Source organism: Suncus etruscus, chromosome 15 (genome assembly GCF_024139225.1).
Source record: "Suncus etruscus isolate mSunEtr1 chromosome 15, mSunEtr1.pri.cur, whole genome shotgun sequence".
Lineage (NCBI taxonomy): Eukaryota > Metazoa > Chordata > Mammalia > Eulipotyphla > Soricidae > Suncus > Suncus etruscus.
In genome coordinates this window covers 90,482,841-90,501,620 of record NC_064862.1, presented here as the reverse complement: position 1 = coordinate 90,501,620, position 18,780 = coordinate 90,482,841, and the positions used below count along the sequence as shown (strand labels likewise).

Below are 18,780 nucleotides of genomic sequence, written 5' to 3'. Positions count from 1 at the left end.
ATGGGCGACGCCGGCGCGGGCCGCCGCGGCTATAAAAGGCGGGGGCGGCGGCGGCGCGGGCCAGAGCGCGCAGCGCGGGCCGGCGGGAGGGAGGGAGGGCGGGTGAGGGTCGCCGCACCGAGCGAGCGCCGGCACCCGGGACCCGAGGGGCGGCGGCTTCGGCTTCGGCAGCGGCAGCGGGCAGGCGGAGCGCCGAGATCTCTGTCGGCGAAAAGCAGCTCCATCTTCGGGGGAGCCCCGCGGGGCCGCGCTCGAGCCTGCGCCCGCGCCCGCATCCCCCCTCTCCATCCTAGGCCGCCCCGCAGGCCGCCCCGAGGCCCGCTGGGGCCCGCCCGGGGGAAGGGCCTGGAGCTCGTCCTCGAGGGACCGAGTCCTCGCCGCCGTCGCCGAAGCCTTCGCCTTCGCCTCCGCCGGGGCATCGATCGCCCACCGCGGAGTGAGGAGTGAGGGAGAGGGTGCAGAGCCCGCACGCGCCCCGCCCGAGGACTCGCCCGCCGCAGCACGGACCGCGCCCCGCCGGCCGCCCGAGAATGGTCACTGTAGGTATTTCCCCGTCCGCCCGCCGCTCGCCAGGCCGGGGTGCACAGCCAGCCTCTGCGCCGGGCTCCGCGGAGATGCGGATGCGGCGGCGGCGGCGGCGGCGTGGGGGGGTAGGACCAGGCCTCGCTAGGCCCGGCCGGTGGGGGGGTAGGACCGGGCTCGGGGCGGGCGGGGCCGCGCCCGGGCGCCTGGGGAGCCCTTTGGGGCGCCGATCGGGGTTCGGGGGGGCGCCCTGGGGGGCCCCGGGGGGAGGGGAAGGAAGGGGAGGGAGGGTCCCCCCAGATGGCAGGCCGGTGGGGGAGGGTCGGGCTTCTTCCTCCTCCCTCCCTCCGTCCTCGGTCGGGGGCCGCCTGGCCCGGGGCCCCGCGGTCTGATGCTGGGTCGGTGACCCCACCCCGAGAGAGCCCCCGAGGGTGTTGGGGGCGGCACGGGCGGGGAAGGCAAGGGAAGGGAAGGGAAGGGAGCCCGGGATGCGGGGCGTCTCCGTCCTCGAGCCCGGCGACCTTGCGGCAAGCGGGGAGGGGAGAGGAGAAGGGAGGAGAGGAGGGGGCGCGCCCAGAGGCCCCGCGGGCCCGCCGCCGCCGCCGCGTCCCTTTGTTTCTCGGCGTTTCTTCGCGGGCGGGCCGGAGAGGGAGAGGGAGAGGGAGAAGGAGAGAGAGAGAGAGAGAGCGACGAGCGAGCGAGAGCCTCCAGCGGGCGCCGCCGAGGCTCGGCTCGGCTGGGCTGGGGCGGGGGAGGGGAGGGCAGAGGAGGGATCGCGGAGCCCGAGGAGGAGGAGGAGGTAAGGGGGCGGCCAGGGGGAAGGTCCCGGCCTTCGGGGGTGCGGTGCGGGGTCCCCCCACTCCCGGGAGCCGCGCATCCCCCGCCGGGAGACGGATGGGTCAGAGTCTGGGCGGGGACAGGGTGCCCCCCTCCACAATCCCGCTCCGAGACACCGCCACCCCGGGGCCCAGTCGGGGATCTGGGCCGCGGGGTGACCTTGAACACGCCCGCCCGCCGCGCCCCGCGCCCCATCGCCCCATCGCCCGCCCTCCCGCTTGGTGGGTTCAGCAGCCCCCGAGCTGGTCAGCGCCGAGCGCAAGGCCACGCCCGGCCACGCCCGGCCAGGCCACGCCCCAAAACCAACAGACCACGCCCACCCGCCTTTCTATACCCGCCCTGTTTGGCCACGCCCCTCGAGGACACGCCCCGTCTGCCCGTTGCCCTTGGTCGAGTGGGCGTGGTCTGGGCGTGGCCGCCCCGTGGCCACGCCCGGCTCCACCCCGCCCCCCGCAGGCCCACCCCGCTCCCCTCCGCCGCTGCAGCCTCCCGTCCTTTGTCTGGTCCCGGCGCCCCGGCCTCCCCGGCTCCCCGGCTCCCCCAGGACTATGTGCCTGTGTGTCGCTGTCGGGATCCCACCCATCTGGTTCTGTGCCCAAAGCCCAGGCCCCAAGGCCACCCCTGGCTCTAGGCTGCTGGTGGACTTCAGGCCGGCTCCTCACCCTCTCTGGACCCCCTGCAGGACTCCCCCATCCCCAGGGCGGTGGGGTGCTGCCAGGCTGCGCCCCTCCTGGGAGAAGGGAATCAGAATCCGGACAGAGCACAAAGGGGAGAGGGCGTGGCCAGAGGTCACCCCCTACCCCCACCCCGGGCCTGGACGCCCTCCCAGACCTGATCCCCACCCCAGCTCCTCCACACTCAGGCAGAGCCCCCCTAAGGAAGGCAGAGCCCTGGCTGAGGGGCGTCCGGGTGGATGCGCGGCCCAGACATGCAGGTTTCTGCGGGCACCACGTGCTGGCCCTGCCTTTCCCAGCAGAGCCATTCAATGCCCTATTGTCACCCAGTGTCTGTCCGTGGGACCTGAAGGGGGGCACAGCTGGGAGCTGGGAGGGGTCCCCGCACACGATGAGACATAGCAAGTGACCTCCTGCATCTTCAAGTCAGAGGTCAGATGTGTGTGCACAAGCAGAGTGGAGAAAGAGGAATGCAGAGGAGAGGGGAACAGGGAGAGAAAGATGGAGAGAAGAGAGAGATTGAGAGAAAGCAGAGAGCCAGGAAGAGAGGGAGCCAGCGAGAGTGAGAGGGGGGAGGGTGGGAGGGAGAGGCCAGAGAGACAGAGCTGAGAGCCAGCGACTCCAGGACTGGCTGGGGAGTGGCCGGCAGTTCATTGCAGGGGACAGGGTCCCCCCTTCCTTCCTTCTCCCCGCACCTTTGCTGCCTAATCTCATCCCCATTAGCGGCTGAGCTGGCTCAGGCACTGCGGGGAAAGCTACCCTGATCCCCTAAGCCGAGGCACAGATGGGAGGGAGTCGCTGGAGGTGCGGTTAGTAGGCGAGTCCTCCGGCCCCCACTGGGATCCCCCAGTCACCTCCTGGGCTCCTCCTCATCCAGGACAGCTTGAGGGGTGGAGATGAGGGAAGTCAGTAACCCCAGGGGCCCCCAAGGGTTCTGGAATATAGTTCTCTGCCACCACCGCCCCAGTCACTCTGACTCCGGGTCATCTCTGGGGAGAAAAGGGAAGGAGGCGATATTTCTTTGACCCCTGGGGACCCGACCCATCCCAGAGGCTCCAATGTGGGGGGAGAGCTGGACTGTTCCTCCAAAACAGAAAGCAGGAGCAGCTGAGATGCTGACTTTCAGGCGCCTGGGCAGGCAGGAGCAGCCAGTTCCCCAAGGGGCCTTCAGAACTCACTTTTCTTCTTTTGGGGAGGCGGCCAGTTAGTGATCCGGGGACAGAGGCCCTGTGAGCACTGGAGCATGAGCCGGGGGAGGGACATGACTGTGTATGGAGAGAGGGTGTGGATCTGTGGAGTTTGTGCTTAGGGCCTTTCCGTGAAGACGAGGCGCTCTGCAGCCTGGCCCCTCCAGCCAGCCTGAACTGTAGGTCTCTCCCTCCTTTAGCCTGATGCATTTTATAGCCCTACATCCAGAGAAATGAAAGAAACTTCCTTTCCTCTCTTTTGAATCTGAAAGGGGCCATGACATCGGGGAGGGAGAGATTTGAGGGAGGGCTGGAGAAATGGCGTCCCCAGACTGGGCTCCTTTACACACACACACACACACACACACACACACACACACACACACACACACACACACACACACATCTCCACATAACACATGAATATACATAAGCACAAGAATTTGGGAGAGGGGACTGGAGTGATAGGACAGTGGGGAGGGCGCTTGCCTTGCAGGCAGGCTGACCTAAGTTCGATCCCCTTCATCCCCCAAGCACCTCCAGGAGTGATTTCTGAGCTCAGAGCCAGGTGAGCCCTGAGCATTGCCAGTTGTGGCCCCAAAACAAAACAGAACAATGAATTTAAGAGAAGGGCCAGAGATATCCCTCACATGTTAAGGAATGCCTCATTGGGATCTGGAAAGACAGCATGGTGGCTAATGCATTTGCCTTGCACGAAGCCAACCTAGGTTTGTTCTCCGGCATCCCATATCAATACCCAGCACCATCAGGAGTGATTCCTGGGCGCAGATCTAGGAGTAACCCCTGATCCTCAGGGGTATGACATTTCCCCTCAAAAATAAAAGCATGCCAGACCAGAGAGGTGACACTAGAGGTAAGGCATCTGCCTTGCAAGCGCTAGCCTAGGACGGGTGTCCCATATGGTCTCCCAAGCCAGGGGCGATTTCTGAGCACATAGCCAGGAGTAACCCCTGAACGTCAAACGGGTATGCCCCCACAAAAAAATACATAAAAGAATGCCTAGTAGTAGTAGGTTTTGAGTTGGACTCTAGGCATTGCATGTCCCCTGAGAAATGCTATTTCTGACTCCTGCTGGCTCCAAGCCTCTTTGGGTCCCTGCACCTCCAGATGTGGCCCCCATAGCAATTAAAAACAAAAACAAACAAACAGGCTGGAGAGAGATAGCACAGTGAATTAGGCGCTGGCCAACCCGGGTTTGATCCCCAGCACCGTCTAGGGTCTTGTGAGTACCATCACCAGAAGTGATCCCTGAGCATCACTGAATTTGGGTCCTCCCCCTGCCAAAAAAAGAAAACAGCAAACAAAAATATTTCAGGCATCTCTGCACCCACCCAGGTGTCCTGGTTTGGTGTCAGGGTCAGCTCAGGCTGCTCTCCCCAAAATATATAAACTGCTGACACAAGGCAGGGAGCTGGCTCAGAAGTCTGAGGCCAGCCCCACATGGTCCCCTGAGCACCTCACCTACAACAGCCCCCCCCCCAGTACTGCCAGGTGTGCCCTCAATGTACCCACCAAAACCACAGATGTCTATTTCTCACAGTCTCATAGTTCTTTATTAATTTATTTAATTTTGGTGCTTTGGGCCACACCTGGCGAGGCTCAGGGGTTACTCAAGGCTCTGCACCCCCTCCGCCCCCTGCTGTCCTCTCTCAGGTGCAGAAATAGCCCTATTTCTCACAGGTCTGCAGGTGGGAAATCCACGGGGAAGGGACTGGCAGCTTCGGTCCCTTTCTGGAGCCCTTGCGGCCTGCTTTACACATGGTCATTTGCTTTTTTGCTGGATCCGGATCCTTGTAGGAGAGAGGAAAAAAAAGCTCACTCCCTACCCCCTTCTTCTCCAGGCAGGAGGGCGAGAGTTTCGGGACCAAATTATCTCTCAAAGACAGACAGACAGACAGACAGACAGAGTTTCGGGACCAAATTATCTCTCAAAGACAGACAGACAGACAGACAGATAGACAGACACACACACACACACACACACACACACACACACACACACACACACACACACACACCTCCACTCCCATCACCATAGTGTTTGAGTTTCAACATACAGATTAGAGAGAGGAGAGAAACAAGAATGAAGTCCAGGGGCCAATGTGACAGTACAGCGAGGAGGCTGCTTGCCTTGCACGTAGCCAACCCGGTTTTAATCCTTGTGCATCCTAGAGCCCCAACCCCCCATCGAGCCTCACCAGTAGTGATCCCTGAGTGCAGAGCCAGGAGTCAGCCCGAGCACTTCAGGGTGTGGCCCAAAAGCAAAGAAGTAAGAATTTAAAAACTGGGTTCTAGCACTGGATGTTGAGTGGGGGATGTTCAGAGATCATTCTGGGTGCCCTGGGGCAGCCCCTTTGGTTCCAGGGTGCAACTGAGGGCTGGCCCAGTGCAAGGCAAGTAAGTGCCTGACCTCTTCTACATCCCTCTGGTTCAGGGATTTGTTGGTAGCCCCAGGGATGGGGCGCAGGGCCTCAGGCTTGCAGGGCAGGAATTTTCCATGAGCCACCAGCCCAGCCCAGCTCTCTGGCATGGCTTCAGGGCAAGAGCCTTCTTTGCAGGGCTCAGGTGGACCTGGGGCCACTCCCAAGGATTTTGAGCCCACTGAGACCCACAGGAACAGCGTTCAGGGCTGGGGTCCCACCTTAGGGCACTGCCAGGCCTGGTGAGGTCACAGCCCACTTGGGACCACTCCAGCAGGGTTCAGGGGTCTCCAGGGCCAAACTTACAGTGCTCAGGGGACCACATGGTGCCAGAGAGTTGGCCTGGGTCACGGGCATAAGACGCCAACAGTCCATAACTCCTGGACTGTCTCTGTAACCTCCCCCAGGTAATAGTGTTTGTTTTGTCTTGTTTTGGGTCCCATATCTGAGGGTGCTCAGGGCTTCCTCCTGGCTCTGTGCTCAGGGATCACGCTGGGCAGGGCTCAAGGACCTTATGAAATGCCAGGGATTGAACCCAGGTCAGGTGTGTACAAGGCAAGTACCCTCCCCACTATGCACCAGATATCCAGCACCCCCAGATAGTTTTTGTTTGTTTTAGTTTTAGGGCCATACCTGGCAGTGCTCAGAACTTACTCCTGGCTCTGCATTTGGGGCACACTTTTAGCATTGCTTGGGGGAGGAACCTAATGGGATCAAACCGGAAATCAAACCTGGGCAAGGTAAGCACCCTCCCCACTGTACCATCTCTCCTGCCCTGAATGCTTCTTTTTTTATATTGATGGGGGCTACTGCCAGCTTAGTGCCCAGGAGTTGCTTCCCACAGTGCTCAGGAAACCAGACAGGGGTGTTGGGAATTGAAAACCCAGATACGGCCTGAGAGATAGAAACACAGGGAAGGCTTTTGACTGGTGAGAGCCCTGAGCACTACTGGGTATGGTCCCCAAAGAATGAAGTAAGACAAAACGCCACCCAACAAAATGAAAGTGCTCTTCGTGGTAGCTGTTCCAGAGACAGGCTGGGGAAGAAGAGAAACCGGAAGGCTAGAACTGGCGTTAGATCCCAAGCACCGCCTTCGGTCCCCTGAGCCCTGCCAGGAGTGATCCCTGAGCGCAGAGCCAGGAGTAAGCCCAGAGCACCTGCTGGGTGTGGCCCCCAAACTCACAAAACAACAACAAAGAAAAGAAAGAAAAAGGCAAGGAGCTGAGGAGCATGTTTTCCATGCTGGGGGTTTGGAAGGCCACTCCTGGCAGTGCTGCAGGCTCACTCCTGGCTTTGTGCTCAGGGCTCATTCCTGATCTGTGCTGCAAGCTCACACCCTGCTTTGTGCACTGGGCTCACTCCTAGCTCCATACTCGAGTTACCCCTGTCCTTGCATTTCTGCAAAAAAGATCAGAGCTATGGGGCCGGAGAGATAGCATGGAGATAGGGCCTTTGCCTTGCATGCAGAAGGATGGTGCTTCGAATCCCGGCATCCCATATGGTCCCCCGAGCCTGCCAGGAGCAAGTTCTGAGCACAGAGCCAGGAGTAACCCCTTAGCGCTGCCCAGTGTGACACAAAACAAAACAAAACAAAAAAGATCAAAGCTGGGGCTGGGCGGTGGCCTAGAGGTAAGGTGCCTGCCTTGCCTGCGCTATCCTTGGACAGACCGTGGTTCGTTCCCCCGGCGTCCCATATGGTCCCCCAAGCCAGGAGCAACTTCTGAGCGCATAGCCAGGAGTAACACCTGAGCATTACCGGGTGTGGCCCAAAAACCCAAAAAAAAAAAAAAAAAAAAAGATCAAAGCTAAAGCCTCCCTCCCCCGCTGCACTACCCCTTCTTCCCTGTAGGGGGCGATCCAGAGGAGGGAGGCGTGGTCAGCGTCCACTTGGAACTTGGCCTTGAGATTCGTTTGTGCCCGCTCCCCGGGGGCACCGATGACTTGTTCTGTGGGTACCACAGGCTTCTCCATCTCTGGAGCTAGTTCCACTCTGGTCCATCCCCAGGTGATCCTGGCCCTGGGCGTGTTTCTTTCTTTGCATGCACAAAATCTGACTTTGAGGGACCAAAGCAATAGCACAGAGGGTAGGGCTTTTGCCTTGCAAGCAGCTGACCCAGGTTTGATCCCCAGCATCCCAGAGTGTCCCCAGAGTCCTTCAGGAATGATTTCTGAGCACAGAGCCAGGAGTAACCTCTGAGTACTGGTGGGTGTGGTTTTCCAACCCCCAAAGAAAAAAACACCTGTTCTCAGCACTATATGAAGGAAGGGAAAAAGTATAAACTCATGAACTGGGAGAGATAGTACAACGGGGAGGGCACTCACCTTGCATATGGCCAACCCAGGTTCGATCCCAACATCCCATAGAGTCTCCCTAGAGCTGTCAGGAGTAACCCCTGAGTATTTCCCGGTGTGGCCCACAAATCAAAATAAAACAAAACAAACAGAAATATATCCTCAGAACCTCATGTGGTCCTCTAGGTACAACCAGAGGTGAGTCCTAAGCAGAAGCTGGGAACAGCCCCTGAGCTCAATCCTGTGTGACCTCCAAAAATTTTCAACACGAGTCAGGAAGATAGTATGGGGATTAAGGCACACACCAAGAGTATATCTGGTTTTTTGGGCCACACCAGGCAGTGCTCAGGGTTCCTCCAGGCTCTGCACTCAGAAATTGCTCCTGACATGCTCAGGGGACCATATCGAATGCTGGGAATCAAACCCAGGTTCGTCCTGGGTCGGCTGCTTGCAAGGCAAATGCCCTACTGCTGCGCTATCCCTCTGCCATGCATATATCGGATTCCCTGTACTGCATGGCCCTTGAGCGCCCCAAGATGACCCTCTAAGGGTCCCCAATATCACAGAGCCCCAGCAGCAACAAATCCTTGAGCCCTCACATCCCACCTCTTAACAGCTTGGCCTGGTAATGCCAGGACAGGAGCCTGGGCCCACCAGGAAGTTATCAGGAAGGAGGCTCGGAGCCCCAGCAAAGAAAGGGTTTGTGTGGCAGGAGAGTGCCTGACAGGAGAGCAGGGACCCCACCTTCGACCCCTGCATGAGAGCAAAGGCAAAAACATAAAATGGGGCTGAAGGAATAGCACAGCAGGGAGGGAGGGCATTTGCCTCGCACAAAACCAACCCAGGTTCGATCTCTGGCTCCAGATCACAGGGATCTATGATCAGGGGAATCATAGGGTCCCTTGGAGCATTGCCAGGAATAATTCTTGAGCACAGAGCCTGAAAGAAGCCTTGAGCATTGCCAGGCATATTCCAAAAACCAAAAAAGAGTCATCGAGAAACTGGGAGCAGTCACACAGGGGTGCGACTATGGGGCAGCGGGCGCGCTTTGGGAAACCTTGAGGGCAGTAAAGTGTTTTGCCCCCCATACCCCCTGCGATGCGCCATATTGGGGGTGCTGGGGCCTGGGAGGGGGTGTGTGCTGGATGGAAGGAGCTATAGCGCCCCTCGTCCTGCACGGGCCGGGCTGTGAGTGGGGGTGGCCTGTGTCTCCAGCAGATACTCGGGGCCATGGAGTCTCAGGTTGCGGGGGGTCCGGCAGGCCCGGCCCTGCCCAACGGGCCGCTCCTGGGCACCAACGGCGCCACGGACGACAGCAAAACCAACCTGATCGTCAACTACTTGCCCCAGAACATGACCCAGGACGAGTTCAAGAGTCTTTTCGGCAGCATTGGGGACATCGAGTCCTGCAAATTGGTTCGGGACAAGATCACAGGTGGTTGCTCTGGGGGTGAGGTGCAGTGGGGGGTGGTACCCAGGGGTGGGGTGGGGGAAGATGCAGCCAGCAAGGGGGGCGCCCCTGAGGGACCTGCGGAGGTGCAGCAGTGGGAGACAGATTTGGGTATGTGGTGAGCACCCCTTGGGGTGATGGGTTATGTGTGGCCCCAGTTCTCCATCCCTGGGGTAGGCGGCTCGTGGAAGGCAAAAAATAGGGAGGCGGGGCCTGAGAGATAGCATGGAGGTAGGGCATTTGCCTTACAACCAGAAGGATGGTGGTTCAAAAATCCCAGCATTCTATATGGTCCCCTGTGCCTGCCAGGGGCGATTTCTGAGCACAGAGCACTGCCGGGTGTGACCCCCCCCTAAAAAAAAAAAAAAAAATTGGGGAGGCTTGGGGGGATATGGCGGCAGGCCTGACTCTTCTTGGTTTCCTGCGGTCCCCAGGTCAGAGTCTGGGGTACGGCTTCGTTAATTATTCTGATCCCAATGACGCGGACAAAGCCATCAACACCCTTAACGGCCTCAAACTGCAGACCAAGACCATCAAGGTGAGGGCAGGATGGCCTCCCATGGCCCCCCCAAAACAAGCAACATGACACTCCCCCCCAAAACCAGTTGTGGCCAAGGATGCCCACCCTCAGAGCCTTCTAGCTGTGGCCCACTGATGGGAGCCTAGTCCTGCCTCTGGGAACCTCAGTTCTCACCATTGGGGGGACTCCGGGAACACCACCTCCCTGTGCACAATGGCCCCCTCACCGCCTTTGTCCGGGGGAACTGGGGGAGGGGCGGCCCATCTGCCATCTGGAACCTAATTAGGGGGGAAGGGGAGACCCCACCAGCCTCTCCCCCAAGGGCCGCCCCTCCCCCGCTGCAGCTGGGCCCCAGCAAAACCGCCTGTCCCAAGAGGGGGCATCGCCATGGAAACGTCCCTCACTAGGTTTGCCTGGGGGTGTCAGGACTCCGCCCCGCAAATCTGCTCCTGGAACCCCGAGGGAGGGTGGGGGTGGGGGGACAAGGAGTTTCCCATCTGGCCCCCAGATCGACCTGGGAACTGAGGTCGCTTCCTCTTTCTGGCTGAGGTGGGGATGGGATGACAGCTTGGGGGGGCACAGATGGTGCTAGGATGGGTACCTCCCTGGCCCCTCGGGGCGCCCTTGGGTTCCTGTGATCATGTGTGTGAACTTGAGTGCCTGAGGCAATGGCTGTGGCGGTGACCAGACCAGGGCTGCACTGGTGTGACACTAACAGAGAGGGGGGTTCCCCTGGCTTCTGGGACCCCAGCTGCAGAGGTTCAGGATTCCCGGGTGTACATGTGCTGGAGACTGGGGTATGGTCTGACCACACACACCCTTCTCTGCCCACATCCTATCCTGCCAGGCCCCTTCCTGATGTGGAAGGGTGGGAAGGGGCTGGGTGTAGGAAAATCCAGAAGTCCCTGTTTGTGCTTCTGCCCACTTAGGCCAGACTGCCCCCCCATTTACAGTTACAGCCTGATTTCCCCCCCCCCCCCAGTTACAGCTCATAGTCGGAAGCATGCATATGCCAACACTAGCCGCTCACCGTGATTTTTATTTATTTGGGTTTTTTGAGGGAGAGGACACATCCAGCTGTGTTCAGGAGTTACTTAAGGCTCTCTACTGAGGGGCCGGCCACTCCTGGCAGACTTGGGATCATTTGGAATGTCAGGAATCAAATCTGGTCAGCTGCATGCAAGGCAAGTGCCTTATCTGCCCCCTCAATCAACATTTTTGTTTTGTTTTGTCTTGTGTGCCACACCTGTGGTGCTCAAGGACTATTCCTGGCTCTGCACTCAGGAACCAATTCTGCAGGGTTCCAGGGACCCTGTGGGATGCGGAGGTACAAATTCTGGTTGGCCATGTTATAAGGCTATCGAATTATTTGCTGTCCTAGCTCGCCAGCCCCTCAATCTCTTTTTTAAACGTGTTAGTGTCAGTGATATCTACAAAAAGTGCTCCCCAACTGACTAGAGGTCGAGGTGGAGTTGGCGATCATCCCTCCCTCCGGCAGGCCAACCCCAGGTCCCCACACATCAGGCTGAGAGATAAACACACAATAAGATGTGGTCACAAGAACCCCGGCCGGCCGCCGCCGTGTAAATGGACTTTTCTTTCCCCCTGACAATACTCACCACTGTCTGGGGGAATAAATCTAGACACGCCCAGCATTTTTTGAAACCACTGCGGACTCCATTGTTGGCCTGGAGCCTGGGGATGACAGGACGGGAAACGTGTGTCATTCACAAGCAAAGGGAGGATGCAGGGGGGGGGGGCACGGGGCTGGGGTGCAGGAGGCATCAGCTCCCAAGGAGATCTCAACCCACCCCAGAGCTGGAGAAAGCAGGAGCGGGACCTGGGGTACTGACTGGAGCCAGCCCCTGTGTTGGGGGAACTGGAGGCACGGCGCCCTTCCGGCCGGAAGCAAGTGGGTGGCTGGGGATGCTGAGATGCTGAGTGGTCCAGCACGGTCCTCACGGGCGCCCTCTAGCCGTCGTGGGGAGAACAACGGCCACGGGGGAGGGGGCAGAGTCACCTAAGGCTGAGCTGAGTTGCAGGGGGTGGGCCTGGAAGTGGGGAGCAGCTTGAGAGGGAGGGGGATCGCGTGCGAATATGAAAGAGCTGGTGTGATTGCAAATCTGGGAGTCTGAGCCCTCAAAATCATCGATGGGGAGTCACCCCTCTCCACAGTGCGGGCTGTGTGGCTCTGCAGTGTGGCCACGTGGAGGCAGCTGAGGTGGGGCCAGAGTTTTCTGGGTTCAGCTGGCGTTGGCTAGAAATGCTCAAGCAAGGTGCCAAGTTACGTCCCCCAAAGGGGTGATGGCACCAGGTGAGACCCACAGAGACCCATAGCAGCCACCCTGACCTCACCCATAGCGTCCATCTGAGTTCCCCGGGTGGAGGATGGTGGGGGGGGTACAGAAAAGGCCTCTTGACGGGGCTGGAGGGTGCCTCGACCTCCACATCTGAGAAATGGCGCTCCCGCCGTCTCCAGGTGTCCTATGCCAGGCCCAGCTCGGCGTCCATCCGGGATGCCAACCTCTACGTCAGCGGCCTCCCCAAGACCATGAGTCAGAAGGAGATGGAGCAGCTGTTCTCCCAGTATGGCCGCATCATCACATCCCGCATCCTGGTGGACCAGGTCACAGGTCAGGCAGCCAAAGGGAGGCAGGGCCGGGGGCGTGGCCAAAGAGGCGGGCCAAGCATGTAAGGAGCGAAAGGGCGGGACAGACTGGGTCACGTGAGCTGGAAGGGCGTGGCCAGGCGAAGTGGTCCCATTGCAAGAGGTGAGGCCATGCTCAGGCCACTTGCATGGAAGGGGCGTGGCCATAGGGCTGGCCTGGGTGTGTTTGGGGCGTGGTCAAACGAGGAGCCGAAGGTGAGTTTGGTTCCCAGCACTGCCCCAGCAGGTGTGTGTGGTTCTTCTCTCATCCCTGGGAAACCGGCTTCCCCCCAAAATAAAGGGGAGGTATAAACCCAAATCTGGAGCCAGCAGGGTGAGCCGCGACTTGGGGGGCTTCGGGGTGGGGCGCAGGGTCCTCACCTCCTCCCTCCCACCCTGGCAGGTGTCTCCCGGGGCGTGGGTTTCATCCGCTTCGACAAGAGGATCGAGGCCGAGGAGGCCATCAAGGGACTGAACGGGCAGAAGCCGCTGGGCGCGGCCGAGCCCATCACGGTCAAGTTCGCCAACAACCCCAGCCAGAAGACGGGCCAGGCCCTGCTCACCCACCTCTACCAGTCGTCGGCCCGGCGTTTTGCAGGGCCCCTACACCACCAGACGCAACGCTTCCGGTGAGGCCCCTTACTCCTGCCCCGAACGATCCCCCATCACCCCTGGTCAGGCCGACTCTTGGAGGCAGCAGGTGCTGGATGTTTTGAGGGGGCTGGATGTGTCCTGGGGGAGCTGGGTCCCCCAGCCGGTGGTTTTACTGATGGCCCCAATTTTCTGGTTCTATCGGATCCAGCTTTGGGTTTGTGACTTGGACCCAGTGGCTGTTGTGCTTCAGTCTCCCCATCCACGTGGAAACTGGCTTGTCCTCATTTAAAAATAAGCATGACCGGGGAGGAGGGAGGAATTGGGAGGTGTGTGGAGAGATCACGGGTCCGTCACTTGTCTTGTACGCAGCCCTATAAAAGGGTGGTGACCCTGACATGTAGACATTCATTCCAGGTCCTGACGTCAGTCAGGCAGGGCTGGGATGGATCAAGGACCAAAGGGTCTGAATTCCCAGCACCATTTGTAATATCCTGATCACTTCTAGGTGTAGCCCCCAAACCTAGAAATAAAAAGACACAGGAAATAAAAAGGACCCTGACTGGCCAGGATAGATGGGTCCCCCTCTCCTCACAGTTTAGAAATCTGGGTCCGGGGCCAGAGAGATAGCATGGAGGTAAGGCGTTTGCCTTGCATGCAAAAGGACGGTGGTTTGAATCCTTGGCATCCATATGGTCCCCCGAGCCTGCCAGGAGCGATTTCTGAGCATAGAGCCAGGAGTAACCCCTAAGTGCCGTTGGGTGTGACAGAAAGAGAGAGAGAGAGAGAGAGAGAGAGAGAGAGAGAGAGAGAGAGAGAGAGAGAGAGAGAGAGAAGGAAAGGAAGAAAGAGAGAGAAAGAAAGAAAGAAAGAAAGAAAGAAAGAAAGAAAGAAAGAAAGAAAGGAAGGAAGGAAGGAAGGAAGGAAGGAAGGAAGGAAGGAAGGAAAGAAAGAAAGAAAGAAAGAAAGAAAGAAAGAAAGAAAGAAAGAAAGAAAGAAAGAAAGAAAGAAAGAAGGAAGGAAGGAAGAAAGAAATCTGGGTCCTTGGGTGGAGCAATAACACAGCAAGTTTGCCTTGCACGTGGCCAACCCAGGACGAACCCGGGTTCAATTATAGGTCCCCGAGCCTGCCAGGAGTGATTTCTGAGCGCAGAGCCTAAACACTGCCAGGTGTGGCCCAAAAACAAAAAAGAAGAAAAAAAAAATCTGGGTCCTTCTTGGTCCTTCTAGGACCAAGCAGATCCCATAGGAATCTTGCTTCCCACTTGGAAAGCAGGCTAAAGGACTATGACCTAGGGGATGGGGTCCACCCCATGGTGTGGGGACAGGCGAGTGGGGACCCCTCCAGAAGGGGATGGGGATGGCAGGGATGAGGATGCAGTGGAAGGCCGGAGGCGGGTGCAGAGTGACCGGAGTTTCCGTGCCAGGCGGTGTCCAGCCAGGCAGGCGGGCGGGTGGGTGGGGGTGGGACTGGGACTGGCGCTGGGGCCGGCTGGGCGGGGGCAGGGCAGACCAGGCCTGCTTGGCGGCCATGGGGAGTGTGTCCAGGGGCCCCCACTGACTGGCCCTTTCTCCCCTGCAGGCTGGACAACTTGCTCAACATGGCTTACGGAGTCAAGAGGTAATAGTGCCCCCTCCCTGTTGTCCCTGGCCTCTGACCCTCCCATACACACACTTGCTCCCTAGGTTGGCCTGCTGAGACCTGTGTGACCCTGGCCAGAACCGGCATGAGAGATAGGGGCGTGCCAGGGTGAAGGGCTGGGGTGCTAGCTCAGCATTTGCCTCATATGGATGAGCCCCAGTCTGACTCCTTTCGCCAAGAAAGGAAGGGACAAAAGAGGGCAGAAGCTGGTCCCATGACTCAAAGGGCGAGAGCCAGAGGCAGACCAGGAGGGCTTCCTGCAGGCAGCACTCCTGGGTCCTTAAGCAGGGCCATCCAGGAGTGATCAGGGCTGTGAAGGAGGGAGGGAAAGTGGGGAGGGAGGCAGAGCTAATAATCACTGTGACCGTGACTGTGGCCCCTCCTCCTCTGTGGTCTTTCGCTCTTCATATTGCCTCCCCAAAGTCAGCTATGGTCCAGGACTTTGGGGCCCAGCAATGTGCTGGGAGGAGCCCCAACCTATTGCTCTTGGGGTCACCTGACTTCACATTCTGGCTGTGGGGCCCCTCTCCGCCCAAACCAGAGAAAGTTGTGGAGGTGGAACCTTTAAGGTTCAGACCTAAGCCAAGGGGGACTCTGAAATTGGAGCAGAGCAGAGTGGGGAAAGAAAAGCGGCTGGACCTTTAGGGAGTCAGCTATGAGCACCCTGGTTGAGAGTGGTGCAGGGACCTAACCGCTAGCCCAGTCAGCACCAACCAGGTTCCCAGGATGGGGGCTCAAGTTTTAGGAGTTGAGGTCAAGGAGGGTCAAAGGTCAAGGTGCAAGGCCAGAGAATGAAGCCAGGAGATAATGTCTCTTGCTGTACCTGCTCTCTACCCAGGTTAGATTCCCAGCACTGCAGTGTCTTCCCACCCCACCCTCCAAGTCTGGCCAGGAGGAAGCCCTGAGCATTCCTCAGTGTGGACCCCAAACCAAACCAAACCACACCCAAGTCTGGGCAGAGCTGGGGCAGCCTGTGTGCGGCGAGAACCTGGGGGTTGCAGGCTGTAGGTGAGGTGGGGGGCACGCAAGGGGTGTCAGGGCAGAGCCCGCGGTGACCCCCAAAGTAGTCCCCTGTCGCTCATTGCCAGGTTCTCGCCCATCGCCATCGACGGCATGAGCGGCCTGGCGGGCGTGGGCCTATCGGGGGGCGCAGCGGGCGCCGGCTGGTGCATCTTCGTCTACAACCTGTCCCCGGAGGCCGACGAGAGCGTGCTGTGGCAGCTGTTCGGGCCCTTTGGGGCCGTGACCAACGTCAAGGTCATCCGCGACTTCACCACCAACAAGTGCAAGGGCTTCGGCTTCGTCACCATGACCAACTACGAGGAAGCGGCCATGGCCATTGCTAGCCTCAATGGCTACCGCCTGGGTGAGCGCGTGCTGCAAGTGTCGTTCAAGACCAGCAAACAGCAGAAGGCCTGAGCCGCCCACCCCTCCCCGGGCAGCAGAGAGAGACACAGAGAGAGACAGAGAGAGAGAGAGAGAGCGCACGCAAGAGAGAGGCAGCGGTGGCTTGGCGCAGGGCGGACCCCGGACGGCCCCAGGGCACCCCCCCACAGCCTGGCGGAAGCCTTAGGGTGAGCACTGGGGGAGGGGGGCCGGGGTCTGCAGGGAATGGGGCAGGGGGTCTGGGGTCCCCCCACCCCAGGCTCCTGCTCTCCCCACCCCCCACAGCCTAGGTGTGGTACTCTCTCTCCTCTTGGTTTTGTTCATGGCGATGGTTTTTGTTTCTTTTTTCAGCTAAAGAGAAAGAGCAGGGACCCCCCCCACTCCCCTCTATCCTACCCTCGACCACCCTCTGCGGGCATGGTTGGGGGGTGCGGCACGGGGAGGCACCCTTTCAGGATCCCTGTGGCACAGGCCTCCCCCCATACCATAAAGGTGATCTTGAAGGGGAGGGGGAAGACAGGTTTAACAATCCCCAAAAAAAAAGCAAATCGTGAGGGGGGAAGGTGGGGGACCCCACTCCCGCCAGAGCCCTTCCTTGGAGGAAGAGGAGAGGGGGTGCAGCTAGGAGGGGCTGAAACAGAAACAAAATGGGAAAAAAAAGGGGGGTGGGAGGGGCAGAAAAACTCTATTTTTGTAAAAAGGGAAAAAAAAAGACCTCGTGGAGAATTTTTACTGGGGATTCTTGAACTTGAAAAAAAAGACAAAAAAAAGAAAATATTTTGGCAGGCTATGTTTACCAACTGGGGCAGGAACACGGAGCAGGGCCCCTGGGCTGGGGTCCACCAGCGCACCAGGCCGGGGTGCACGCGCGTGCGCACACAGACACACTCAGACACCCCCAGGCACCTGGAGGGACGCTTTTAGGACTTGGGGGTGCCAAAGTCAGAGGCGCACAGACAGGCTGCAGAGTGGTGGGCGTGGTCCTGTGGGGGTTAGTCCTGGGTAGGTGTGTCTTTAGTGGGCGTGTCCTTTAAGTGGGCGGGGCGCTCGCAGGTGTGCCCAAACCTGTGTGCCCCGGGCATGCGCCTTTGTGCACCTGCACTAGGCCAAGGTGGGGTTTGGACAGCCAAATGCAGGCAGGTAGGCAGCCAGCCACCCGGGCCAGGGACACAGCCAGGTCACCCCAGAGACACTGCGACATGCCTATAGCTTCCCTCAGGCCCAGGTAAGAGGTGACCACGGCCCCATCTGGCTTCCTCCAGCGAGGTCACCCCCGCCCCTGCTGGGGTGGGTCTTGGTTGGGGCGCCCAGGTCGCCTGGTCCGGTCAGTCCCCCTGCTGCCGGTGAGGGCAGGAGGCGAGCACACAGCGTCCATCCAGACACACGATACCTCGTTCCACTTTGGCGTCACGGTGGGTTGGCGGCAGCCCTCCCCGCGCCCCAACACTTGAGGCCAAAGGCTCCCCTGCCCCTGGAGTTGACCCTCCCCTGGGCCCGAGTCCCCGGTTGCCGTGAGGCCTAGGGGGTGGCTGGCCCCCAACTCCCCCGCAGCCCAGGGGCCCCACACTCCCTTCCCCTCCACTTGTGCCCCTCCTCTTTCAGTTTGTTGGGTTTTCCGTCTTGCCACACGAGTGAGGGCCGTGGACGCAGCCCCCCGCCCGAGCCCCGGCCCCCCACCCAGGCTTCTGTTTCGTCGTCGTTGTCGTCATTGTCATCATTTTGCTGATTCCCGTGGTTTCCACACAGATCCCAACAGAAGCCCCAGGCCGGAGCCCCACGGGGGGGAGCTGTCCCCACAAGCCCCCCGCCCCTAGCCCCCCAGTCTCCCCCGCAGCGGGTCCCCTCCCCACCCCAATGAGAAGAACAACTCCCCGATTTTCAGCTTTAGTTGCCAACCCCTCTGGTGTCCCAGCGCGTGGTCTCGCCCGCCCGCCGCGGCTCAGCTCTCTCTCCCCCGCCCTCCCAGTGTTGTTCGTGGGGTTTCTGCTGCAAGGAACAAAAAAGAGAAAAAAAAAAAATCAAAAAAAGTGACAAAAAAAATCACAAGAGAAAAAAATGACAAAAAAAAAATATAAAAAAGAGAAGAAAATAAAAACACACAGAAGAGATTTAAAAAAAAAGAAAGAAAAAAATCCAGATATAAACTGGCACCAGTTAACTTTCTTGTACTTTTTTGCCGAATTTAGCTTCTTGTAGTTTTAACTTATTGCTCTGTTAACTATTTATTCTCCTGTCGCCTTGGAAAGGCATCTATCTGTGTATATTGTTTCTCTCATCCAGTTGGCTTGTTCCAGGGACCGCCGCGTTCTCCGTTTCTTTGTTTTTTGCCGAGACGTGGTTATGCCTAATTTATTTATCAAAGGGGAAGTGGAATTATTCAAGTAATAATAATTATTAATAACCGTACTGGTAGCTGAGTGGCCCCCTGGGCCCGGGGATGGGGGGTCCCATTCTTTGGGATGCCACCCCCTCCCACATGGCAGTGGTGTGTCCGGCCAGGGGTGTCCACGAAAATCCTTATTATTTTTGTTTTTGCTCGTCTTGAGAATTTTTTCAGTCCTTAGCTGGTGAAGACCCTAGCTTGTTCTTGA

At 58.8% G+C, this 18,780-nt stretch overlaps 1 protein-coding gene across 4 annotated transcripts; it reads left to right on the top strand.

Moving 5' to 3' along the window:
- The first annotated feature begins 395 nt into the window (after positions 1-395).
- On the top strand, positions 396-17,908 carry ELAVL3 (ELAV like RNA binding protein 3). Of its 4 annotated transcripts, XR_007503109.1 has the most exons (8): positions 396-539; positions 9,169-9,388; positions 9,838-9,941; positions 12,403-12,556; positions 12,974-13,199; positions 14,744-14,782; positions 15,871-16,377; positions 17,792-17,908. XR_007503109.1 is itself a non-coding variant. In XM_049788554.1 (7 exons), exons 1-7 carry the CDS (start codon positions 531-533, stop codon positions 16,220-16,222), a joined length of 1,083 nt encoding a protein of 360 aa, XP_049644511.1. In that variant the 5' UTR covers positions 396-530; the 3' UTR covers positions 16,223-16,962. The 4 variants fall into 4 exon arrangements, 3 of the variants coding, with proteins under 3 accessions (XP_049644511.1, XP_049644509.1, XP_049644510.1); XM_049788554.1 differs by lacking the exon at positions 17,792-17,908 and having other exon boundaries at positions 15,892-16,962; XM_049788552.1 differs by lacking the exon at positions 17,792-17,908 and having other exon boundaries at positions 15,871-16,962.
- The last annotated feature ends 872 nt before the right edge of the window (positions 17,909-18,780 follow it).

Coding starts and splice junctions, on each gene's coding strand:
- ELAVL3 (XM_049788552.1), top strand. Junction 13,200..14,743: donor CACCAGACGCAACGCTTCCG/GTGAGGCCCCTT, acceptor TCTCCCCTGCAG/GCTGGACAACTTGCTCAACA. Junction 14,783..15,870: donor ATGGCTTACGGAGTCAAGAG/GTAATAGTGCCC, acceptor CCCCCAAAGTAG/TCCCCTGTCGCTCATTGCCA.